Source organism: Pelodiscus sinensis, chromosome 27 (assembly GCF_049634645.1).
Source record: "Pelodiscus sinensis isolate JC-2024 chromosome 27, ASM4963464v1, whole genome shotgun sequence".
NCBI lineage: Eukaryota > Metazoa > Chordata > Testudines > Trionychidae > Pelodiscus > Pelodiscus sinensis.
This window is the reverse complement of record NC_134737.1, coordinates 465,194-492,512: the sequence shown is the minus strand read 5'-3', so window position 1 is coordinate 492,512 and position 27,319 is coordinate 465,194. Positions and strand designations below refer to the sequence as shown.

The 27,319-nt window shown below is 46.3% G+C and overlaps 1 protein-coding gene across 6 annotated transcripts in view; it reads left to right on the top strand.

Moving 5' to 3' along the window:
- The window catches only part of SYCP1 (synaptonemal complex protein 1), a 108,704-nt gene that overhangs the window by 32,356 nt on the left and 49,029 nt on the right, over positions 1 to 27,319 (top strand). For 5 of the 6 annotated variants that reach the window (XM_075910539.1, XM_075910536.1, XM_075910537.1 and 2 more), the window contains exons 13-19: positions 416 to 483; positions 2,554 to 2,615; positions 3,879 to 3,995; positions 18,577 to 18,681; positions 19,738 to 19,841; positions 23,049 to 23,166; positions 23,407 to 23,477. In XM_075910539.1, coding sequence (XP_075766654.1) covers positions 416 to 483; positions 2,554 to 2,615; positions 3,879 to 3,995; positions 18,577 to 18,681; positions 19,738 to 19,841; positions 23,049 to 23,166; positions 23,407 to 23,477 — 645 coding nt within the window. The remainder of the gene's footprint in view (positions 1 to 415; positions 484 to 2,553; positions 2,616 to 3,878; positions 3,996 to 18,576; positions 18,682 to 19,737; positions 19,842 to 23,048; positions 23,167 to 23,406; positions 23,478 to 27,319) is intronic. The other variant, XM_075910538.1, reaches the window with a different exon arrangement.

The window sequence follows — 27,319 nt, the reverse complement described above, 5'->3', positions numbered from 1 at the left end:
ACACTAGCTTTCAGGTAAACTGGTGTAAATCTGAAATAACTACACTGATTTTTCTATGGTGACTCCAGATCCATAGTGTTCTAGTTAGGGGTGAAATCTGGTCATGATTTTTTTAAGGGGAAAAAAATATAGCATTTTTAAAAAATATATATATTCTGGGAACTTATCTTTTTATCATTTTATTTTAACTCCCTTATTATCCTGCTATTCAAGCAACACATTGATGGAATGCTTGTTACTTATATTTCTCACAGCTTACTCGAGTGTATGCATAATATATTTACCTGTTTGCTTGTTAGCAGGCAGATAGACATATTGTATTTCCAATAGTAATATGATTGACTTTCTTTAGATTTTTCTAGTTTGTTATATCTGACATTGGAAAATACTGTTTTCTAATTATGCTTTTCAATAGACTGAAGAAACTCGAAGAAGAGTCAGAATTACTTGTCTCAGAGCTCCAAAATAAATCTCTTGAACTGGGTAAGATTTGCTGAAAAAGGAGTAAGTTGTTTTGCAAGGGCTGGTTACAGGTAAAAATATCAGTATTAGTTCTCTGAAGGTGGTTGTTATCCATATAATACCCACTGCAGTGTCTTGTACTTAGGTTTATAATATCAGTGTGTAATGTTGATGAGTCTTTTAGACTGCTCTAAATTATACTGAGGACCACTTCCAGGACTGAGGAAGTGGAAAGATGGCTTCGTAAGCTACCTTTTCTCCCTTTTCCCAGATCCCTTGCCAAGCAGAATGTAAATTGATCAGGAATGCTCGCTCTAAGAGTTTTATTATTTTTATAGTCTTATTATTATATTCATAATTGTACCACCTATCCTTTATGCAAAAATACTTCATCAAAAAGGTATTTTGTGAACTGTTGACTTGAATATTAGCATTCATTATTTGTGATATGTGATTGATGACTAAAAATCAGCATTGTTGGATTACTCTGACTTAATATCTACAACTTTTGTTAAACAGGAGGAGGGGGAATCAGTGAGCTTTTAGGATAGCCTTGTGAACACTTGTGGTCAAAATCTTTGTGCAAGCAGACATTTACAGAAGTATTCTGAAGCTAGCCTTGTCTGTGAATTCTCACAAATAATAATTCACTTAGTTTTCCAAAACCACATTGTCACATGGCTATGGGGATGACACTGTCCTGGGAGGAATGGCCCACTTCACCCCTATTGCACTTATCCCTGCCTTTTTTATTTCCCCCAGCCGGTGCCTCTATTCTCACCCTGGAGTCTGTTCTCTCTGCCTTCAAGCCCCAGGGTCTAACCTATATCTCACCCCTACTGATAGGAAAGTCCTGTCCATTAGTCCCACAAAGTGACCCAAGGATCAGAGTCTGAATTTCGCCCCCTTTTGGCAGGGTAGTGCAGTTCAATGCTCTTGAAATGACTCAAGGGTCAAAATTTATAGCTCACCCCCTTTTTGTCTGAGCAGTTCAGTTTAATAGTCCCAAAGTAACCCCAAGGTAGAAGTCTGTTGAAGTCAGTAGATATGGGAAAGGTTTACATCCCCTGGCAGGGAGATCCAGGCCCTCCCACTCCACTGGACCCTTGCTCAGAGGCCTGTTAGTGGCTTGCTCTCACCACTGCGTCAGTGGGGAAATCCAAACTACAACATGCTGACTCCTTGACAGGAGCCCACTCACCTGGTGGCTGTCGCCACTCCTGGGCTGCTTCCTGTTTCCCTGGTCTCAGGTCACTGGTGAGTCTCTGTTTTGTCACCTCTCTCTGCATTCTGACTACTTCCCCTTATTTCTGAATCCAGCACGGTCCCTAGAGTTGTCCAGTCTCCAGCCTGTGTGGTAGTGTCCTGGCCTTTAGATAGTTGATGGAGCTGGCTCAGCATGTCCTCTTCCTCCAGCTGCCAGCCCCAACTGAGTTCAGCTGATCCCTCTGATAGTAGTGCAGCCTGAGCATGCCCAGTAAGATACAGGGATGTGGCCTCCTCTGCTTTCAGAGCTGAGTTAACCCCCTCCTGCTCAATGCGGATGGAATACGCCCCATCTCACACGATATATAGATATAAATAGGGTTAGATTAGGGTTATATAGATATAAGTAGGGTTGTGAATACCATTGAAGTGAATGATTTTATTTTTATTGAAATATATATATGTTCCCCAATACTTTTTGAGGTATTTGTCCCATTCAACTTTCAATTAAATCATGTTACTAAGATACAATTTAGAACAATTCATAGCTTTGAATTAAGATTTTGGATGTAGGCCAATATCACTTTTAACACCATAGAAAAAGATATTCAACTGTAATATGTAAATTAATTTTCATATATGACTTGAAATTAAACAATATATTTTATCCTGATTGAGCAAGATACTTAAGTACATGTTATAATTTTGAGTACATTCAGTGCCAGTGAAGTCAATAAAACTACTCATTTGTATAAAGTTAGGTACTTTACTGAACTGAGGCCTGAAAAGTTTTTTGGTGGGGGGAGGGAGGAGGCAAACAATGTCAATAATACATATCAAATTGTATCCATTTTGTATTTTATCTTTACACTGTATTTGCTGTAGAAGAGATGGCTAAATTAAAAAGTGACAAAGAAACACAACTTGAAGATCTGACAGAAGCTTTGGTAAGTAAATATAAATTGTCCTACATGCTAATAATATAGAAACATTTATTTTTCATTTGTTGTCCAAGACCCCTTAAAAGGCTTCCTAAAAACTCACATGAACCCTCTTCAATCTGTTGCTAACCTAATGCTAAATGTAACTTTGTAACTCATCATTTAGACTATTTTACGTGCCTTTTTTGATGTCTCTGAATTCTTCTGGTTCACCCTGGCTCTGGCTTTCCACAGATCTACCATCTGGGACCTTGTCTCTTATATTTGGTTTTGGTGTGTGGCTATGATATGAGCCTTGATGCCCTTTTTCATTTTCTTCTGCACTTCTACCTTTTTGCATGCCATCCTATGGATGGGATGACCTATTGGTATGCCAAGCATTCACTCTCTCTTCATTCAGATACCTTTCTAAATACTCATTGCAGACATCATGGAAGAAAACCCCTGCCCCGTTGAATTATTTTGAGATTACATTTGAAGCTGAAATTTGAAATGCGTTCCAGTAATAATTAAAAATAAATAAATTAATGCCACCTCATGGAATACCCACGGTGGACTGCTTTTTCTGTAACTTTTAGTCTGTAGAACTAGAAAGTAAGTTTTTTAGAGTGTCTATTTTGATGTTCCATATAGAGCGTTAAACTTCTGTAGCACTTCTTGTGTTAAACATAAAATTCACAAAAATCTAAATTAACAAACATCATGGAAGATATACATTCCAATTTGAGAGACACTCACACTAATATTATTTCTGATGAAGCTAATGTGCTACAAATAGGGTGTGGTTGCAGTGGTATGGCATGAGCAACTGGAGGGACTAACCTCTCTAACTACTTAACTGGTTTCTTGGATGTTTATATATTCCCCTACCCTCTATATTTAGCATGCTAGTGTAATCATAGCTAGCATGTGTATGCTTCCTCAAGCTGGCATTTAGACCTTCCAGCCTGAAGCATAGATATAATCTTTCCTTAAAGTTCTCATATCGGGTATCCTATATGATTTTCACATTTTTATAGATATGATATGAGGTTGCAGGAAATGTGTGATAGAGGCTTTCATGGTCCCCTTTGCATTCTGTGATCTGTGGGATTACTCAGGCATGGGACAGGAAGCACTTCCAGCATTGACATTGAATGGGGCAGGATAGGGAAGAGGGAGTAGTAGTGGGATTTTTTTGTTGTGTAAAAATTACTGAAAATAACCTATGTATTTAATTTTCTGAATTTACTGTAAGATACATTTAAAACATTTTCCTTTACTTTTTAGGAGAGGTCACTCAAATGTCAAAAAAATTTAGAGCAACAATTAGCGAGTGAACAATCAGAAAAAATTATTCTAATAAAAGAGAGAGAAATTAAGGATTCTGACCACTCAGATTTTCAGGTTGGATGATGTGGATTTTCTTGTTAATTATATATTTCATTTTATTTACATTATCTCTTGAGCAAGCTATTTCAGAAGTTATAGATTATTTGAACATTGCCTGTACATAGTTTCCCATTTATGATAATACACATCCCCAGTTCAGAGGCTGGCAAACTTTAGAAACCACTGCCTACTGGGGCCATGTACATGCCCCTTTATAGACAAAACCTTAAATGGTCTGAAGCTATAAAAAGAGCTCAGGGTCCCAGTTGCCACAGTTCCCTCATTGGTAGCTGTATGCTACAGCACTTGATTAGGTATAGAGGGTTCTTCCCACTTGGAACAGACTGAGGGGCCAAGTAGAGTGACCAGACTTCCCAATATTATTGGGGCCATCCTGATATTAGGGATTTTGTCTTGCATATACTACTATACTTCCACTTCCCTCTCAGACTTGTTATTATCAGGATTGGGGAACCTTTTTTGGATCAGGGGCCTGATAACCCACAGAAAAATCAGTCAGGTGCTGTGGGGAGACGGTGGGCAGGGAGGGAGAAATGTAGTGCTAATATGGGCTCCCCCAATGCTGGAGGAGGCCATAAGCTTTGGGAGCCAAGTCCCAGCAATCTAGGGGCCCCCAAGCCTTAGGTTCCCCATCCCTGTGCTTTATGATCACCATACAGCCAATTCCAGGTCCTGGAAATCTTAGATTCAGCCAGCACTGATCTGATTAAGCTCTCTATGCTATGCATTTGCCAGACTGCAGTGAGGGGATGCAAATGCCCATAGCACCTTAGGGTGGCATGGTGGTTAGTATTGCCTCTGGCTTTAGGCATGTGCTCCCGGTGTAGCTCTTGTGTCTGGCAACTCTTGGCATTTGGGATGCTATGGTCCAAATGCATAGCTCTTGAAACTAGGGCCATCTCCTGCAAGCCTACGCAACAGCTCTTGCTTGTTCCCTAGAATTCTGTGGAATCTTCTCTGTTTATCCCTTCAGGACCATGTGAGAGTGAAAGCCATCAGACAGATTTTGCACAGGATTCTAAACTACTGTTATTCTTAACAGCATGGGAGAGAGAGAGACATATTTAGATGAACAATAATAAATGCCTGCTTGTGTTTTCCTTGTCTCACTTTTGTTACCACTTTGAAGAGTTTTTTGGATTTGGGCAGAGTCCTCTGGGATGTCTTACAGCCTTTGTAGGTCAGATTTCTCTGATCTTGGCTGGTCCTACAGTTAAACTGGATCCTCTTTGTCCCCCCTCCATGAAGACATGCCCATTTCTTTCTTAGTGCTATCAGTTTCTTGTTTCTGTCTCAGTGAGCCTGTCACTCATATATTTCTCCAACAATATCTGGTTCCTTTGCGATTGGAGATTTTCCACTCCTCCCTCTCTGGAGAGAAGATGAAGGGATTGACTTCTCTCCGCCTATGCTAAGCTATTGGCTTAAAGTGTTTCTACCTTAATAGCCGACAATATAAGGTTTAATGATTGATTATTTCTCCTGGTCTGGCGAAGAGTTACTTCAGTCCCTGTCAGAAAAAGGTAGATTCCACATCCTTGTTCCATGCTACAACAGTTTCATAAGAATAACTTCTTCAAGTAGTCCCTGTGGGTGCTCCATCTTAGGTGCGCCAGCAGTGCTGCGCCCACCAGTCAGAGATGGTTAGTAGCAGCCCCCCCCCCGGCCGGCCGCACGCGCTACACTCTGGCGTGAGACACCCAGAGTGTGTAATGCACATGCGTGACCAGCTGGCTCCTCAGTTCTTCTCTGACCGCCGCCAGCTTCGGTCGCAGAGCAGCAGTCATCCTCACATTCAGCCTTCTCTGTCCTTTTAGATATTCAGCTAGCCTTAACTTCAACTAATAACCAGCTGAACTGATACTATTCATTTGAAAACAAACAAACAAACAAATCTCTGTCAGGTGGCATTCCTGCCGCCTCCTGTGGCTCTGCTTTGATAATGGCTGCTGTTCTTCAAGATATTACTCAGGTCATGCCCATCTCTTCTGGCTTTAAAAAGTATCTGGGCTGTGGTCTTTCTATAGCTGTAGTGGACAGGCACTCTCTGACTATGTCTATGCAGCTTCTCTCCTCCACAAAAGCCTACACAAATGAAGCGTGGATTAGCATATTGCAGCACTTCATTTGCAGAATCAATTAAGAGCCCTTTTTGCACAAAAACACCCTCTTGTGCAAAGACCGTTCTTCCTGAAAAAATGAAAAAAAAGTGCAAAAACGACTCCTAATGAATTATGCAAATGAGGCACTGTAATATGCTAATCCACGCTTTGTTTGCGGAAGAGGGAAGATATGTAGATGTAATCTCTGTGTCTGCTGTCTGGGACAAGACCACAATACAGAGCACTGTCAGGAAGGACTGCAAAAAACTGACTAAGCACACAAGGAGAGCCAGGCAGCTACAGCTCCATGTGTTGCAGATGGAGACAGCACTGAAACCTCCTTCAGATGCTTCCCTAAACTCTCCTTTCAGGCATAGCCCACCAGGGGCAGAGGTGTGTGAGAGGGCTATTCCAACTAAAAGACTGAGCACCAAACTGAAATCTCCCTCAGTGAGGAAGAGGTCTTATACTTTCTCCGAGTCTACATCCACAGTGAGGAAATTGACAAATTCAAGGCTTGACACTACTGGCCCTACACCATCAAGGAGGGCAGTTAAGAGTTCAAGTCCTGGCTCCCAGAAAAGTTGCAACTACAAACAGGGATCTTGTCCCTTCTCACACAGCCATGCAGCAGGGCTGATGCATAATGCCGTCACTCTGGCACCGGCTAAAATGGTGGCAGAAAAAAAGTGGGCACCGAACTGTGGTGGCACCATCAGTGGCATACACGCTGCCCGCTGAGCAGCTGGCACGGACCAAGTGCTCAAAAGCGCCTGGCATGCTGCCAACATGGACTCCCCACAGTGCTGTACCGCCAGTGGCCCCACATCCTGTGTTTCCACAGTTAGCCACAGCGGTGGAGCTGTCTAAAGCTTCAGTGCCAGGAATCCTGCTTTTTGGCATCGATGGCACCCCAGCTAGTTCTAAGTCCTCATTTTCTGGTACTCCTGGGGCTTTATCACCATGGTTCAGTGACTCTGAGGAACAAGAGTTACCTCAACCTCCTCTGCCTAAGACCTCCTTACTGAAACTGGTACACCCCCAGCAATGGCAGCAGCATTGGGGACCACCATTCAAGCCACTAAGTTGGCCATATTGTGATCCATGGGCTATATTCAGACAACAGCCTGTTCCCTGAGTGGGGCATCATTACTATACATCTGTCAAACCTCCTAGCTTACACTCATGGACAGGTCTGAATGTGAAGACGACACGGAGACCACAGGGGTAGAACAGCCCTCACACTTCCCCTTACCTATACACTCTTGTCGATCCTCATCAGCAGAGATATTTACGCCCTCATTAATAATGGTGCAGGGGATGATTTTAAGTCCTTTCAGGACTTTTTAAAGAGGGTAGTTGACAAACAGGAAATATCCCTCTCCAATCCTCCAAATACACAGCATAAGCTAAGTAACATCCTTCACGCCTCAGCGCAAAGCAAATTCTCACTACTGATGAATGAGGTGTTGATGGATCCAGCTAAGCTCCTATGGAAAATGCCAGCGACAATCCCACCAACATCAAAGAGACTTGATAGAAAATATGTCACCCCACAGAGTGTGGAATTTCTTTTCAACCATCACCCTCCGCTTATAGTAGAAACTGCAAACCAAAGGGGTAAGCAGCAGGCCATACTGTCAACCCCTTATGATAAAGAATGGAAGAGGCTCGATGCCATGGGCAAGAGAGCATACTCCTCTGCCAGCCTTCAACTGCTAATCGACAACTATGTAATGCTTCTTTCCAAATATACACATCATAACTTTGATCAGTTGTCGACTTTTATTGAAATTCTACCAGACAACAAGAGAGAACAATACAAAGCTCTGATGAAGGAGGGATCTTTAATCTCTAGAACCGCGCTTCGGTCTGCCCTTGATTCTGCAGATACAGCCTCCAGATCTCTGGTATCTGCAGTGGTCTTAAGACGTGCATCCTGGCTCCAATTCTCATGCTTTCCTAAAGAAGTCCAGACCACAGTTGAAGACCTTCCCTTTGAGACATCCCGACTTCACAGACACCACGAATACCACTCTTCACTCTTTAAAAGACTCCCATGTCACTCTCCAAACGCTTGGCATCCAACCTCCTGCTAATAGGGGGAAGCAGAACAGACCATTTAACCACAGATACAAACAGACGCCTTTCAACCATACTGGGCAATATGATAACAAACGGCATTCAAGACAACCCAGACATAGACAGTCATCAGAACAACTCCTTATTCAGCAGGCTCCAGCACATCAATCATTTTGAAGCCTTGGTCAAGGGTTGGACAGCCCCCCCCACATTCAAGGCAGCAATCCAAGCCTTATACCGTATTTGGCTCCAGACTAGCAGCATTCTATTCTGCCTGGTGATCAATTACGACCGACAAATGGGCTCTTTGGGATAATCAGCATGGGCTACGTAATTTCCTTTAGCTCCAATTCCCACCCACAACCACCATCCCCGTCCCTCTTCAGGGACTCCTCTTATGAAATGGTGCTCATGCGAGAAGCACCTTGTCTCCTGCAGTTGGGGGCCATAGGAGAGGTACCCTTCAAGCACAGAGGACAAGGTTTTATTTCGATTATTTCCTCACAATAAAAAAAAATGGGGTTGGAGACCTATACTAGATCGCAGGAGACTCAATCGGTACGCCCAATACCAATGATTCAAAATGGTAACTCTCGCCACAGTTATACTCGCCCTCGAGAAAGGAGATTGGCTGTCCACCCTTGACTTTCAGGATGCTTACTTCCACATTGAAATACACCCCTCACACAGATGCTTCCTCAGGTTCACAGTAGTGAACCAACATTTCCAATACAGAGTACTGCTCTTCTACCTATCGACTGCCCCAAGCGTATTCTCAAAGATGTTAGCAGTGGTCGCTGCCCACCTTAGAACAAGGGGAATCACCATCTTTCCCTACCTCGATGACTGCCTCATAAAGGGGAAAATTCCTTCACCATACGCAACAGGCACTGACATTTATCAGGGCACTTTTCAACAGGCTTGGGCTATGCATAAACCCAGTAAAATGTGTCAAGCACCCGACACAGACTCTAGACTTTATAGGAGCTGAGCACACCTGGACTGCAAAACAGCAATAGCTTCACTCCCACAGCTCAGATTCACAGCAATCCAATACCTGGTGCATCTGGCACAATTCAGCCCCTGTATAACCGCCAGACAGTGCCTGCACCTCCTCGATCACATGGCAACCGACACCTTCGTCGTGTCTTACGCACACCTGCATATGAGACTGATGCACACTTGACTCAGGTCAGTGTACGGGCCACATGTTCACCTGTTCAACAAATATCTCAATATGCCATGCAGCATAAAAGCATCCCTTACCTGGTGGACATAGCCCAAAAATGTATGCACGGGGATTCTGTTTCAATGGAATCCCCCAATGCTCACAGGTGTCTCGCTAACAGGTTGGGATGCTCATCTACAGAATCGGATAGTTCAAGCCAGGTGCACGCTGGATGAACAATTTAGACACATCAACTTGCTAGAGCTCAGAGCAGTCCAGTATGCGTGCATATACTTCTCCCACATATTACGCAACAATACTGTCCGTGTACTGACAGATAATACAACAATGTACTACATCAACAAGGAGAGTGACGTCCACTCTTGCCAACTCTGTTGGGAAGCAGTACGGTTATGCGAATTATACATTCATCTCACAGCCACATATATCCCAGGCAAAGACAATAGGTTAGCAGATGATCTCAGCAAGAACTTCTCCCTTAACCACAGGTGGGAGATCAACAGATTGGCCATCAATCATCTGTTTTGCAGATGGGGGTTCCCTACGTTGGACCTTTTTGCCACACACAGAAACTCACTGTGCACTCATTACTACTCCAGAGCAGGACTGGTTCCTGGCTCTCTGGGGGATGCATTCAGCATCACATGAGATGTACTGCTAGCATATGCATTTCTACCAATCCCACTCATCCAGAGTGTGATACTACAGATAAAGCAGGACGGAGCCAAAGTGATACTGCTGGCGCTAAGGTGGCCGAGACAGATTTGATATCCAGTTATATTACACGTGGTCAGGCATCCACCACATCGCTTCCCTCCTGTCCTGTCACTGCTCATGCAACAGAACGGAAGGATCCATCACTCTGCTATCCAGTGCCTTCACCTGCATGCATGGCTCCTTGCTGGATAACCATGACAGAGATCCACTGTCCTCTAGAAGTTCAAACCATTCTCACGAACCGTTGCAGACCTGCAACAAGAAAAATCTAGACTCAGAAGCGGCACCGTTTTACCAGGTGGTGTTCATCTAGATGTTACAATCCTGCTCAGATAGGAATCTCACTCATACTTACTTGCTTACTACATCTTCACAACTCAGGTCTATCTCTCAGTTCTTTTTCGAGTGGTTGCTCATGTCCATTCGAAGTAGGTGTGCGCGCCGCGTGCACCACGTCTTCCGGAGCATTTTCCCTAGCGGTACCCGTAGCGCCGGCGGGGCGTCCCCTGGAGTGGCGCCGCCATGGCAGGGCATAAGTACCCCTGCCGGCGCTGCCCCATCTCAGTTCCTTCTTACCGCCGTGTCGGTCGTTGGTGCGTGTCTCTCTCTCTCTACAGCTGTTAGGCTTAGATAGTTAATGGTTCCCATTTCTCACATTGTAAATAGTTGTGTAGTTAGGTTTTTTGTTTTTTGTTCCTTTCCCCGTTGGGGGTAAGGAATGCCAGAGCCGCAAGGCTTCAAGGCGTGCGCTGACTGTGGGAAGTTTATGCCCAGGGGCGACCCACACGACAGCTGCCTTAAGTGTCTGGGTGAGGCTCATTTGGCAATTGCCTGCAAAATCTGCAAGTCTTTCAAGCCTTGTACGAGGAAAGAAAGAGTTTCCCGCTTGAAGCTTCTCCTCATGGAGACGGCGCTTCAACCGGCACCGCCGGACCAGCCTGCGGTGCACAGTGCACCGGCCTCCACACGTGAGGCCACACACTGGCACTGGGCATCGACGTCAAGATCCCGGCACCGGTCTCACTCTCCACCATCTAAGAAGGTGAATAAGTCCCAGGGCAGGTCTCCGTCTAAGAAGTCGATGTCGGCTGGACACCGCACCGGCAGTTCACCGGTGTGTGTTTCCCCTCCGGTGCACCGTCGGCACCAAGGGGGTCTAGTGAGCTCTGGTCGCCTGCCCTCTCATCGCCCGTGTACACTGGACACCTTTGAAGCGGCGCAGGACCTAATAAGTCTTACAACCTCTCCGCCGTTGTCGGTTGACTCGGACGAGTCGAGGTCGCCCCCGGTGCAAGCTTGGAGGGCACCGCCGTCGCCCATGCATGGCCAGGGTCGGCATGCTACAGTGGCTTATGCATCGGGACCAATCCTGGTTGGGTCGGCTCCCGCTACTACTACGGCACCCTTCACGATGCCGAATCGTCATTCTCAGGGAGCGGAGAGCCATGGCAGGTTGTTGCTCTCCAAGTTGCCAGAGCCCCACTTGGCCGTACCGATGCCATACCCCCATAGCCCCTTCCAGGAGTTGGGTCCGTCTCCGTGCCGTCATCGGCACCGGCATCGACCCAGTGGTCTACCCTGGTACCAGGCCTGGGCACCCCAGTACCAGGCCTGGGCACCCCAGTAACGTCTCAGTCGGGCACGACTCAGTCGGCATCGAGCCTGAACACCTCAGTGCCGTACCTGCTGGCCACGCAATCGGCACCGGGCCTGAGCACCCCAGTGCCGCAGCTTCAGTCGGCGCAACTGGCACCGGGCCTGGGCCACCCCGGTGCCGCAGCTGCACGCGACGCACCCGGCACCGGGCCTAGGCACCCCGGTGCTGCAACTCCAGGCATCGCAACCGACACCGAGCCTGAGCACCTCGGTGCCGCAGTTACTGGCGATGCAGCCGGCACCGGGCCTAGGCACCCCAGTGCCACAGTTGACTGTTTCAGCGGAGTTTGCCGCAGTTATCAGCGGCCCTTACGGCACCGGGCATGGGTCCCCCGGTACCTCAGATGGCACGTCCTCACTGCGCCCATGCGGGCAAGCCGGAGTCGATGACCAAGTTTGCACCGCAATTCTCGTCAGCCCCCCCCTTGGCCTGAGTCCGATTACTCCTTGGATTTGGACGCGGTGTCGGTGCGGTCAGGGTCTTCGGGAGCTTCCTCGACCCACAGGTCCAGATCCAGGCACCGGAGGGGCCACAACCAGCAGATGTGGCCCCCTCATCCGCAGTGGCCCTTTTGGACTTCCTGGGCCTATAATCAGTGGCAGGGACAACCACCACTATCTATGGGGTCGGAGGCTTCGGGGCACCGTTCCCGCCCCTCTGTGTCCCTGTCTAGGGCGCCTCCCCTCCCCCCTTCGAGTGCCGCAACAAGATCCTGCGGCACCACAGCCACTGGTACCGGAGACAGGCCCTCCGGAAGCTCAGACCGTTCAACTGGCTCCGCAGTTGGTCACGACCACTCCCCTGTTGATTCAAGAGTCGTCGTCGTCATCCTCCCCCGATGAGGCACTGGCAGACCTAGCGCCCGGGCTACCATCAATGGATGCCAGAGCACATCAGGACCTCCTGCGGCGCATGGCTTCCAACCTGGCTGTCCCGGTTGAGCCCATAATTGAGGATACCTATCCAATGGTAGACATCCGCACTGAGGACACCCCTGCGCGCTTCGCTCTACCGCTCAATAAAACTGTTTCAAAAATTACTAATGCCCTGTGGCAAACGCCAGCAACTCTGACTCCTACCCAAAAAGGGGTAGAAAGGCGTTATTTCGTCCTGCAGTCGGGTCACGAATTTCTTTACTCCCAGCCCATCCCGGGATCATTGGTCGTACAGGCCACGGCCCAAAAAGAAAGGCTTCCCCAGCCCGGGCCTTCGCCGAAGGCAAGGGAGCCTAAGAAGCTGGATCGTTGGGCCGCAAGGCTCTGCAGCTCCGTATCGCAAACCAACAGGCGATGCTGAGCAGGTATGCTTTCAACACCTGGCAGGCGGTCGAAAAATTTAGAGACCGACTCCCGATGGAGGACCGCCAGGAGTTTGCAGCTATGGCTTTTGAGGGTGAAGTCATTACTCGAACTGCCCTCCAAGTGGCTTTGGACACCGTGGACTCGGCAGCCTGCACCATGGCGACGGGTGTCGTTATGCGCCATGGAGCGTGGCTCCACGTCTTGGGGATTCCCTCGGACGTGCAGCATACCATACAGGACTTGCCCTTTGAAGGGAAGGCCTTGTTTTCGGAGCACAGATTCCAGGCTCCATACCCTAAAGGACACTAGGTCAACTTTGAAGTCCTTAGGCATACATACGCCAGCCACGCAGCGGCAACAACTGCCGTATAGGCAGCAGGGTAGAGCGCAGCCCCAGGTCCCCCGTGGGGATTTCTGGAGGCGCCGCTCCCGGGCCTCCGGTGGAGGTGCCGGGGCGGCTGCGCACCCTCAAGGGCCTAGGGGTCGACGTCGTCACCCCAGGTCAGATTCCCAGAGGGCAGGCCCCCATGGCCCTTCCAATCAGGGCAAGCCTCAATTTTGACGGGGTGTTCGAGAGTCCTGTACCAGTCTGCCACCTTGGCCCCCCGTTTGGGGCCTGGCTTTCCTGTTTTGCCCAGGTATGGGCCCGAATAACATCAGATGCCTGGGTCCTGAACATTGTACATACGGGCTATTCGATCCCGTTCCTGGGCCCACCGCCTTCAAAACCCCCTACCCTGTCCCTAATAAGGGACACCCCTCACGAACACATCCTATCTCAGGAAGTGGGGGCACTCCTCGAAAAAGGAGCAATAGAAAGGGTTTCCCCGCATCTGCAGGGCAAGGGGTTCTACTCCCGTTATTTTGTCGTCCCAAAACCAAAAGGGGGAGTTCGTCCTATCCTGGACCTTCGATACTTAAACAAGGCGGTGGTAAAACACAAGTTCAGAATGGTGACTTTAGCCTCGGTCATCCCAGTGCTACAAATGGGCGACTGGTACGCGACTCTCGATCTAAAGGACGCCTACTTCCACGTGGCTATCAGGCACGGTCACAGGAGGTTCCTCCGGTTTATGTGGGCCGTTATCATTTTCAGTTCATGGTACTCCCCTTTGGGTTATGTACTGCACCAAGGGTATTCACAAAATGTATGGCTGTGGTTGCCGCCTTTCTGCACAATCGAGGGGTACACGTGTTCCCGTACCTCGACGATTGGTTAATCCGAGGTCGCTCGTACGAGCAGGTAGAAACTCACGTATCACTCATAAGAGCTCTTTTTCCTAAGGTTAGGACTCATGATAAATGTCGAGAAGTCATCCCTGACCCCCTCCCAGAGCATAGAGTTTGTGGGAGTCCTCCTCGATGTGAAGGTGGCAAGAGCGTTCCTGCCCCACAGCAGGTTCCTCTCCATAGTGGAGCTGATTTCAGAACTAACCCGGTCCCCCATCACGACTCCTCGAGTCTGCTCCAGGATCCTGGGACATATGGCGGCATGCACTTACACAGTGTGACATGCCAGGATGAGGATGAGACCTCTGCAGGCGTGGTTGGCGAAGGTTTTCTGCCAGTCCAAGGGTCTATGGGACTCCATAGTATCAGTGCTTCCGCACATTCTGGACTCCCTACTCTGGTGGACCCAGGAATCCGTGGTGAGCAGCGGGGTTCCCTTCAACGCCCCTCCCCCCTCGCTGAGGCTAGTCACCAATGCGTCCAACCTGGGATGGGGTGCACACCTCGGGTGCCACAGAACTCAGGGCCTCTGGTCCCCTTCCGAACGGACCCTGCACATCAACGTCCAGGAACTGTGGGCGGTGAGGAGGGCCTGCGAAGCATTCCTGCCGAGGCTCTCCCACCGCTCCATCCTGGTACGTATGGACAACACTGCAGCAGTTTTCTACCTCAACAAGCAGGGTGGGGCGCATTCGCCACCCCTATGCAAGGAGGCCCTGCGTCTATGGCATCTGTGTGTCACCCACAATATCACGCCTCAGGCGGAGTACCTCCCCGGGTGCAAAAACCTACTTGCAGACACACTGAGCAGAACTTTTGGAGCCCACGAGTGGTCACTCAGGGACTCTGTCCTCAGCCAGGTTTTCCGCAGGTGGGGCTATCCCCACCTATATCTGTTTGCCTCAGCACACAATGCGAAGTGCAGGAACTACTGTTCCCTGCTGGGGCTGGGGGAATATTCCCTGGGGGATGCCCTGACGACCGTGTGGCCAAAGGGCATTCTCTATGCTTTTCCCCCATTTCCACTAGTTTCCAGGGTTTTGACCAGAGCGAGAACTTTCAGGTCCTCGATCATCCTCATAGCCCCCAGGTGGCCCAGGCAGTTCTGGTTCCCCATCCTGGTGGACATGCTGACCCAAGACCCTATGGCACTCCCTCCAGTTCGGGATCTGCTAACCCAACCTTGGGACAGGGGGGTAATGGTTCACCCGGATCTCCGGTCTCTTCATCTAATGGCCTGGTTTATCCGTGGTTGAACCAACCAGAAAGGGAATGTTCCCAACAGGTACAGACGGTGCTCCTTAGCAGCAGGAAGCCCTCTACTAGACGGTCGTACGCTGCCAAGTGGCGGCGCTTCTCGTCTTGGGCGTCTCGGAGAAGAGTACAACCGTCCTTGGCCCCTATTCCAACTATCTCGACTATCTCTTTTAACTCCATTCTTCTGGCCTGTCCTTTTCCTCTATTAAAGTCCATGTGGCATCTCTCTCCGCCTTCCATGTTGGTTCGGCAGGAACCTCTCTTTTTTTTCTAACCAGGTGGTTAAAAGGTTTCTTACTGCTTTGGAGAAATTGTACCCCTCGGTGAGGGCTCCATACCCTGCCTGGAACCTCAACCTGGTCCTTCACAGGCTTATGTCCCCTCCTTTCGAGCCTTTGGCTACATGCTCATTGAAGCACCTTTCATTGAAGGTTGCTTTCATAGTAGCTATTACGTCTGCTAGAAGGGTATCAGAGTTAAGGGCGCTGACTATAGAGCCGCCCTACCTTGTTTTTTCACATGATAACGTAAGGCTACAGCCTCATCCAATCTTCCTCCCGAAGATGGTTTCTCTTTTTCACCTATCTCAGGAGATTCATTTACCGGTGTTCTTCCCTAAACCTCACGCATCCCCTAAGGAGCGTGTTCTACACTCCCTGGATGCCAAGCGAGCGCTGGCTTTTTATATTCACCGAACCAAGCCCTTCCGTAAATCCCAACAATTTTTCGTTGCATTTGGGGATAAGGGAAAAGGTTCACCTATTTCTACGCAAAGGTTATCCAGATGGGTGGTGCAATGTATAGCAGAGTGTTATCAACTGGCTGGTAAAACCCCACCCAGGGTGAAGGCACACTCTACCAGGGCGCAGGCGTCCTCGGTAGCCTTTGGTGCCCAAGTACCTATCACAGACATTTGCAGGGCAGCCACCTGGTCTTCCCTCCACACGTTTGCAACACATTATGTGCTACCTCAACAGGCCAGGGAGGATGCAAGGGTGGGCTCTGCAGTCCTCGAATCTGTGATATAAATATGTAAATATATAGATCTGGTTGTCTTTGCTCTGGGTTGGTGACTTGTCACTGTTTATTTGTTCAAATAAATCTGTTATTGTTCACCTTCCTTTATGACTCTGGTGCTATGACTGTTCCGACCCCTCCTCCTTGGGGTTAACTTGGTAGTCACCTACTTTGAATGGACATGAGCAACCACTTGAAGAAGAAAAGAACGGTTACTTACCTGTAACTGTTGTTCTTCGAGATGTGTTGCTCATGTCCATTCGACTCCCATCCTACCTCCCCTTCGTCGGAATATCTGGCAAGAAGGAACTGAGGTGGGGCAGCGCCGGCAGGGGTACTTATGCCCCGCCATGGTGGCGCCACTCCAGGGGGCACCCCGCCGGCGCTACAGGTACCGCTAGGGAAAACGCTCCGGAAGATGTGGTGCACGCGGCGCGCACACCTACTTCGAATGGACATGAGCAACACATCTCGAAGAACAACAGTTACAGGTAAGTAACCGTTCTTTTCTGCAGGGTCTCTCTCACAGCCATCTGTGTTTCACCCCTCTATACAGGATCATTCAGTTTTCTCTCACCCATCAATCGAGATTTATGCAAGGTCTGTGCAATACTTTCCCACCAAACTAAAGAACCAGTCTCCGCAAGAGACCTTAACCTAGTACTAAGAGCATTAATGGGCAAACCATTCGAACCACTAGCAATGTGTTTTCTCCTCCATTTATCCATGAAGATGGCCTTCCTAGTGGCAATTACCTCTGCACGAAGAGTGAGACAGTTGGGCGCACTAATGACCGATCTGCCCTATACAGTCTTCCGTAAGGACAAGGCGGTCTTTCAGGACTATCCTAAATTGCTTCCCAAAGTACTTTACCTCATTACATTGTAATGAACCAGTTTTCTTACTTGTCTTCTTCCTTGAACCTCATAGTGATGATAGGGAAAGGGCTCTACGTACCCTTGATGTCTGCAGGGTGGTGGCCTTTTACTTGCAACGAACACGCTTGTTCAGCAAAACGCCTTGCTTGTTCGTCTTCTCAGGAGACAGATCTCATGGATTACCCATCTCTAAACAGAGACTATCCAAGTGAATCTCAGATTGAATAAGGATAGCTTATGCCATATTCAACAAACAGCCTCCTTTGGCTGTACAGGGCAATGGCCGCCTCCACTGCCTTTCTCCACGGTATCCCCACAGATGAGCTGTAGAGTAGCCAGCCACATGGGCTTCCACTCATACTTTCACCCATCACTATGCCATCCAATCATATGCAGACACACACAATTGATTCGGCTGCTTAGTACTTTCAGTAGCTGAAACAGGCCTTCCAAAGGACCAACCTCTGGACACTGATACTGCTCTGTAGTCATATAAGTTGGCACACCCATGGGGACTTCTTGAAGAAGAAGGGAAGGTTATTCACCCTGTGCAATAATTGGAGTTCTTAGATATGGTTGTCCCTGTGGGTGCTCCACCATCCACCCTCCTCTCCTCTGCTTTTTGGATTTGGTTTGGATCCGGATCAGAGAAGAATTGAGGAGGCGGCTGGCTACTCACGTGCATTACACACACTAGGCGTCTTGCGCCAGAGCCTAGCACGCATGGCCAGCCAGGGGGGCATTGATACTAACAATCTCCAACTGGTGGGTGCAGTGGCACTGGCGCACCTAAGGTGGAGCACCCATGGGGATAGCCATCTTGAAGAACTCCAGTTAGTGCATAGGGTGAGTAACCATCCCTTTTTAAATATCAACTAAAATTAATAAATTGTGTGTAGACTGATTACCCAAAACATTACAAATTTAAAAGTCCCCTTTCTTACATTGCAGCCTTAGGCTGCAATAACATTGTATACACATTTATTACTCAGTGAAGTAACTTATGAGCCTACATTTAGTTGTGTATTTTAAAATTATATTAAACAATATGCCCATGTGTACCAGAGCTGAATTTAACCAATTAAGATTATTCTTTATGTTCAAGCCCTAATTTTGTAAACATTGAGCTCAATGTTCTTAAACAGGAACAAGTTCAAGGGCTTTTATCTGAAAGGAAACATCTTGAGATCATTATTGAGGAATTACAGAAGAGAGAAAAAGAGATGAAGGATATTCTTCAAATCAGAGAGGTCTGTAAAAAGGGTGACTTTTTTTCCTTTCAATATCTTATTGATATAATGCACTTGAATGTCTTTATCAGTGACTTGTATAAATAATTGTGCATGCAATTAAATTAATACGCAGGAGGTTTAAAATAAATATAAAGAAGTATTTCACACAGTGCACAGTCAACCTGTAGGGCATGTTGTGAAGGTCAAAAGTATAACTAAGTTCAAAAAAGATTTTTCATGAAGAATCTCCATCAATGGCTATCAGCCAAGATGGTCAGAGATGCAATTCCTATTGCTAAACCTCTCTTAGATTGCTAGAAACTGAACAACAGGCAAATGGATCACTCTATAATAACCCTGCTTTGTTAATTCATTCTGAAGAATCTACCATGGGCCACTCTTGGAAGAAAACATCCTGGGCTAGATAGATCATTGATCTGACCCAATAACACTGTTTTAATGATCTTGCAAGTTTTTACATCTCTCTATATAATTTAGAGAGTTTGTGCATCTGTCTGCCTGAGTCAGGTTGTTCAAGAGCTCCTCCTAAATTGTAAGCTCTAGGACCACCAACTTTGGAATGCAGCTTTCTCTTATCAAAACTTTAAAGCAAGGTAAGGATTTGGTTGTGCCAGGCAATGGGATGTACTTGGAATGTGATTGATTGTTTCTCATTAAATGGAAAGGAGGGCTCTGCTAGAGTGGACTGTTATATTGTATAATTGCCACATGGGGGCAGCAAGCAGCCAGCAATGGGGATTGGGCCAGGTATAACCCCATTGGGCCAGCATGGGACAGGCGTGGAGAAAGCTACCAACTATATATTTGAGAGTGTCTCTCTCTCTCTCCACCTGTCTCTGTGTGTGCCTGTCCCCCAGCTGGCCACAAACAGGCACTTCTCGCCTGGCCCCAGGCTTCTGTGCTAAGAGAGGGCTGAGGCAGCCTGCAAATTGAAATCCTCAATCCTAACCTCACCCTACAGCAATGGTTTAAATGAAGAGAAAAATCAGTTATGCCAGATAAATCTAGTATGTTATAAATGCATAAACACTTGTGCCACTTTTTTTCCTGCAGAAAGAAGTACACAGTTTGGAAGTACAGTTAACTGGTGCAGCTGAAAAAGAACAAAATTGTATAAAACAGATTACAGCACTGAATGCAGACCTTGAAAAAGAGATGTATGACCTTGTTTTTAATTACAATGTTACCTTAAAAGCTATCTCTCGTTTTAAATGTGAAATTGTGATTTTTGTAATGAAAATGTAAAATTTATTGTGAAATGCTCTACTGTTTAGCAATTTCAATTCTACTTTTTCTCTGCCATTTCATTAGTACCAGAGCAAAAAAGGGGAAGTGTTAAGTATGGAAAGGGTTAAGTATGGAAAGGGATTGTCTTCAGAATGAAGCATGGAAAACTACTTAAACTGTAACACATGTCTATTTGGAATTTGTAAAAAGAAAAGTGCAATTAGTATTGATATTTCCCTCTCCTGCTCGTCATAGTATTTTTCTTTTCAGCCATGTAAAAACTGTATCACCTTCCTCTTTTTCCGCCATAAGTGTGACTATATCTGCATCTTATAATTAGATTAATAGTTTATTCATGTTTGCATTATTATTGAGGCCCCAGTCAAGGTCAAGGCTCCACAAGCTGTGCACTGTAGAAACCACTAGAAGAATCTGTTGGCTCCTACCATGATTTTACAGTCTTATTTAGAATAATAGGACTGGAGGGGACTTGCTAGGTCATCTAGATCAGTCCAATGTACTGAGACAAGACTAAGTATTTTCTAGACAATCTCTAATAGGTGACTGTCTAATCTGTTCTTAAAAAAACACCAATGAGTAAGATTCCACAGCGTCCCAGTGCTTATAACTACCCTTATAATTAAGAAAATTTTCCTAACGTCTAATATACTTCTATCTTGCTTCAATTTAAGCCTACTTCTTATACTGTCCTCCAAGATAAAGAGAAGAATTTATCACCCTCCTCTTTAATAGTAATAGAAATGTAGCCGTGTTAGTCTGGTTCAGCTGAAGCAAAATACAGGACTATGTAGCACTTTAAAGACTAACAAGATGGTTTATTAGGTGATGAGCTTTCGTGGGCCAGACCCACTTCCTCAGATCAAATAGTGGAAGAAAATAGTCACAACCATATATACCAAAGGATACAATTAAAAAAAATGAACACATATGAAAAGGACAAATCACATTTCAGAACAGGAGGGGGATGTGGGGGGGGGGAGGAAGGAAGGTAAGTGTCTGTGAATTAATTATATTAGAGGTAGGGAGAGTTAGATGGTTGTGACTATTTTCTTCCACTATTTGATCTGAGGAAGTGGGTCTGGCTCACGAAAGCTCATCATCTAATAAACCATCTTGTTAGTCTTTAAAGTGCTACATAGTCCTGTATTTTGCTTCACCTCCTCTTTAAAACAGTCTTCTACATATTCAAAGGCTGTCATGCCCCCCCTGCCCCATCTTCTGCAGCCTAAACTAACCAATTTTTTTTTCAGTTTTTACTCAAAGGTCTAGAGCCTGTGTGGATACAAATTTTGTATCTGCAAAAATGAGCTGGGGATATACGCTTTGTCATCTGTAGATGAGGATACCCATGGATATAACATAGATATCTGTAGATTTGTAGGGTTCTAGATACAAAATTTGTATCTGCATCCATATCAGCAAAAATGAGCTATGGAATATCCATATCTGCAGATGTAAGTATCCACGGATATCTGTAGATTTCCAGGGCTCTACTCATAGGGCATCTTTTCTAGACCTTTAATCAGTTTTGTTGCTCTTTTCCAGACTTTGTCCATTTTTTCTACATTTTTGCTGAAATGTGCTCAGAACTGGTGCATCAGTGCTAAGTAGAGTGGAAGAAATACTTCTCGGCTACGTCTACACTGGCCCCTTCTTCGGAAGGGGCATGCTAATTTTGAACTTGGGAATAGGGAAATCCACGGGAGATTTAAATATCCCCCGCGGGATTTAAATAAACATGGCCGCCGCTTTTTTTCCGGCTTGGGGAAAAGCCGGAAAAAAGCGTCTAGACTGGCGCGATCCTCCGGAATAAAGCCCTGTTCCGAAGGATCTCTTATTCCTACTTTTCCGGAGGATCGCCCCAGTCTAGACGCTTTTTTTCGGCTTTTCCCCAAGCCGGAAAAAAAGTGGCAGCCATGTTTATTTAAATCCCGCGGGGGATATTTAAATCCCCCGCGGATTTCCCTATTCCCAAGTTCAAAATTAGCATGCCCCTTCCGAAGAAGGGGCTAGTGTAGACGTAGCCCTCATGTCTTGCTTACAACTTTCCTGCTAATACATCAGAATGATGTTCACGTTTTAAGACAAAACATATTATTTATATGTAACAAATGATGGGAAGGGGATGACAAAAGTAACATCAATAAAAACATCTCTCTATCTGTGTACATAATCTGATGGTTCTTCTTCGGGTGATGTCCCCATGGGTGTTCCGCTGTTGGTGACAAGTCATCCCTGGAGAGCAGTCAGAAGCTTTTCTTAGCAGTTGTCAGTCGGGCTGTGCATGTGCTGAAGGCAGCTCACACTATTGGCAGTTTTCCGCCCTGCACGCATGGCCCAGCTCCCCCCTTCAGTTCCTCTAACCGTCCTTGGTTGCATAGAGCTTCTCTCTCACCTCAGGTGTTCATTCTCTTCACACAGTTTCCTGTTATTATTTCAGTTCTATTACTGTTACAATGTTATTCTTTAGTTGTTACGGGCTATTTGTTCTTAAAAAAAACCAAAACAAACAACCCTGGATCCTGAAGTACCGCCTTACTGGCGGTGGCTACGTTTCTCCTTACGCCTGCCTATTCTGTCCCTTCCCCTTTCCTCATTCATTAAAAACAAAACAAACAAAAAAAAGAAAGAAAGAGAACCACCGTACTGCTATGATGCTCAGTTCTCAGTACTTTAAGAACTGCCTTAAGTGTAATGACCCCTTGCCAGCCTCGGATGGACATGATGCTGGTATACGCTATTTGGGGGAGTCGCATGTCCCTCCAAAATGCGATCACTGCCGGAGCCTTACCACAAGGGTGAGAGAGGACCGGGAGCTTTGGCTCTGTATGATTTTTTTTTTGAGGTAGAGCAGAATGCTAAGCCGTTGTGGAATCAGGGTCTGAGCACACAGATTTGCATTTTATAGTCACTGAGAAATAATTGTACTCTTATGCAAATCGGCCACCTCTTTATCCAGTCACTGTGCAGGGATTTACATAAACAAAAAATAATTGTTTAGGGGTGAGTCAACAATTTTCAGTTACCCTATATTCAAGGAGCTTTTTCATGTGCTGATTTGAAAGGGAAATTTGAGAATATAATTTATACCTCTTATCTCCCATTTATTGTAATAGGTTGCGGAATGAGGAACTAAATATGAATTGCAATAAGATTTTATTAGAAAAAGAACAAATAGCACAAGAGAAAAGTGATTCTGTTATAGACCTCAAGAAACTACAAGAAGTTCATAAGGCAAGTTGAGAAGTAAACTTACTTTCTTTTGGAAGACGCTACTCACTTAAAGTGATAAAGTATATAAGGTATATTGAAATATGACCCAAGACCATTTTCATTATATTAATTTTGAAACATCACAATTTTTGTACTTTAGAATACAAATGGTGAAATTCATCGTGTGCTGAGGATCTGGCAAGGCATATGTACTCAAAATGAATTTCCCTCAAATAAATAATTGTATGTATCTTTATTTAGGATAACAGAAAGAAAGAAGAAAAGACTAAGAAGCTAATAGAAAACCTTGAAGAAATGAACAGCCAGCTAAGGGAAGAAAAAACAAATATAAATAGCATGTGCTCAGAAAAAGTTGTATTTACTTTATTTACCATTAGATGTTGGTGTGATACTTTTTATATATAAATACATTTGTAAATTTGTTAATCTGAATTCATAGAAAACATTTTTACTCTGTATATTAATGAAATGGGTCTTAAACTCTTTCTGATGACTTTCGGAGCACCTAGTATTGATAAACACTTTGTTCCATCTTTCCTGAAGAGGCAGAGGTAACAGAGAAGAGTCTTGCTTTTGATGGCTGTCAGCCATGCAAGCACTCTCCTGCATCATTTACCAGCCTTCACTTTGCCTTGCAGGTGTGCTCAAATTCCTCCGGAGCATTCCCCTATGATACCCAATCCCTGACTTCGGTTACTCACAGAAATCCCAGATCCTCTGCCCTCAAAGGAGCAGCATACTAAAGTTTAACATTAACCTCCCTTCCTGTATAAGATAAAGTATTATAAAAAAACCAAAAAGTTCATTAGGAAACTACAGTGATTCTACTAGAAATCAGAGTATTGGAAGCAGATGGTGGTTCTTCGAGGAATGTCCCTGTTGGTGTTCTACCTTAGGTCTGTGGGGTGCTGCTGTGTGCCTAGTTGGGGATTTGCAGTAGCAGTGCCCTCTGGTAGGCTGTGCACGTGCGGCAGATGGTACATTCGGCGCTGCTTCCATGCATACATAGTCAGCCGTTCCTTCAGTTCTTTCTCTGCTGTTGCTGGCATCAGTCTGAACCGAAGTTGCTCTCCAATTTTTTTCTAAAGCATTTTGAATTTTTCTTTGTTAATCTCAACAGTTAGTGTTACAGTTCTTTCTAGTTAGTAGTTAACGTTTTTTCTCCTAGTTTCTTAAAAAAAATTCTCTTTTCTCCTGTTCTACCTGGCTACCTTTTTTGGCCTTGCAGACTTGTACTACCAGGGTTGCCTTGTTCCCGAGGATTCAAACGTTGCCTCTCCTGCAGGCTATCTATCCCCATTTCAGACAGCCATTCCTAGTGTGTATACTATTTGGGTCAGGGATACGCTACTGCACAGTGCCAGCATTGCAGGTAGTTAACGGCTCACATGCAAAAGGCATGGGAGCTTCAACTGAAAATTCTATCACTTGAGAATAAGGTGAGACTTGCCTCAGCCCCAGAACACTTTCTCCCCTATGCCAGCCATCCCCCTTGGCCATGTCTGAAAAGGCCATGTCTGCCAGCTCTACCTCAAGAGACCCTTCCTCTGAGCAATCTAGGAAGAGATCTCATTCATCAGGGAAAGGTGACTCTCCCTCAAAAAACGGGAGCAAGCACCCAAAGTACCCCCTGCTATTGCACTGGACAGGGAGGTTCCAGGATTGTTTAGCACAAACTTGTTTTTTGAATGATGTCCCTGTGGGTGCTCCACTGTAGGTGTTGGGCTCATGCCGGCGCAGCAGATCGGAGACTTTGATAGCAGTAGTTGGCCGGACCGTGCATGCGCAGTCAGCATCTTGTGATGTTCGCACCTTTCTCTCATGCACAGTCCAGTTCCCGCCAGTTCCTTCGTTACTGCCCTCAGTTGCAGACGGAGAGAGCTCTTCTCCTTAAAATTACCACTTTATCCTTTCATAGTGTACATAGTTATAGTTCTTGTTCTATTGCTAGTTAGTTAGTTAAAGTTAATTGTTTTAAAAAAAACCTTCCCCGTTTACTTTCCTTCACCAAAAAAAAAAAAAAAATGAAAATAAAAGGAGATTTGAGTGTATGTCAACAGCCCTCCCTCCTACAATGCCCGGATCACTGGGCTTCAAGAAATGTGCATCATGCTGGGAAGCCATGCTGGCCTTTGATGGGCACTCGGCATGCATTCAATGCCTTGAAGAGGCCCATGTGCCGCAAAAATGTTCTCATTGCTGCAAGCTCACCACAAGAGCTCATCAAGATAGGGGGAGGTGTTAACGCATGCTCCTCTTCAACAAGGCGTTGTAGCCTCCCGATACTTCACTGGATGAAAATTTACCAGACCCTCATATGGCTTCAAAACGCAGGGCTTCTCCCCCAGTGGTGGGGTCTACCCTGAAAAAGCGCTTTTCACCTGCGTGCTCCTTGCCGCCTGTACTGGTGATTGGAACTAAGACCATGGGTAAGCCCGGTACTTCTGGCACCATGGTGGCATGGCCAACGGCTGCCTCGGACCCCAAGGGTTGGCACCGGGCTCAGTCGGTGCTGTCAACAGAAAAGGATTCACAGTACTCAGCACCCAAAGTTTCATCAGTACTGGCAGCCGCACAAACGAGTTAGCCAGCACTACAACCTCTTGCACCGACTCCAGTGCCACAGCCCCTGGCATCAGCTGCGTTCTCTGCACAAGACCTGGCACCTAGCTCCTCTGTCCCTCCTTTCCAACGTACTTCCCCAGCACCGATCGCAGCACATGCATCGCTGTCACCGAGGAAAGTACAGGCAAAATCTTACACACCTGTCAGTCCCAGTCCTTCCCCAACCTTCTCACCAGAACCGTCTCCATCGCCAACGACACCAAGGTCACCGCTGCGACATAGATCTTCTCCACCTTTACCACCAACACCGGGGCGGGCATATCCTCAAATTAATCATCCATGATGTATGTCCCCCTCTCCTTCGTCATTGAGAGGTTCTGTAACTCTCCATTCGCCAAACATGTCGACCCGTGAGAGTCATTGGGAGGAACATAGGAGCATCTACTCTTCCAGGAAGCCCTCCCCTATATATCGATACCATGGTCACCACCGGTACTACTTCTATCATCCCTGCTGTTCGCACTATAGCCAATGATACTACCCTTTCTCAAGACATTGGTCCTCCTGCAGTTATCGATCCAGCTGCAGCCAACATGACTCACCTCCTCCAAACACTTCTACACAACATCAGCTCCTCCCCCCCATCACTCTTGAGGTGAAAGAGGGACAAATCTCTGAGCCTGACAAACAACAACCGGACACATCACCAACAGGTCAATCCTTCTCACCAGACGAGGCTGTTATTCCGGGTGATACATCCCCTCCTGACAACCTTAAGGTGTTCCAGGAACTATTTAAAGAGTGGCTGCTAGCCAAGAGGTACAGCTAACAGAGGTCCAGGAGGGACAATATAGTCTCCTTAAGAATTTGCAGTCATCCCAGCGGGCAAAGATCACATTACCAATCGATGAGGCAATCATGGAGTCTGCTGAAGAGATATGGCAGACCCCTGCCTCTGTGCTTCTGACTAATAAAAGGGCCGAAAAAATATTTTGTGCCGACCAAGGGTTCTGAATTCTTATTTTCACATCCAGAGCTGAACTCCTTGGTCATTGATGCCACCCAACAGAAGGCAAAAGCCTCTCAGTATGAGAATGCCTCAGGAGAAAAGGACAATACATGAATGGACCTCTTCGGCAGGAAGGTATTTTCCTCCTCCACACTGTTACTACATATAGCCAATTATGTGGCTCTGTTATCGAACCATAATTTCAATAACTACACCAAGCTGACGGCATTGATGGAGCACTTGCCAGACGCCAAGAAGCTTATTTTAAAATCTGTCATGCAGGAGGGCTACGCCTCTCCCAGGACGGGACTACAAATTGCTGTGGATGTGGTGGACACAGCAGTTTGATCTACTGCCACTGCAGTTGTCATGAGGAGATCATAATGGCTACAGAATGCAGGAGTCCTGCGTCAGCTCCAAAATAAGGTGGAAGACCTCCCGTTTGACAGACAAAAATATTTGAAATATTTGAACCGCAGGTCAGCCATTAGTGTCCCAATTTCTCTCATCCTTTTGGCTGGAGCATGTTTTGAATGCCTTCTAGAAAGTGCTTAGTTGTTGGGTTCATGAATACTAATT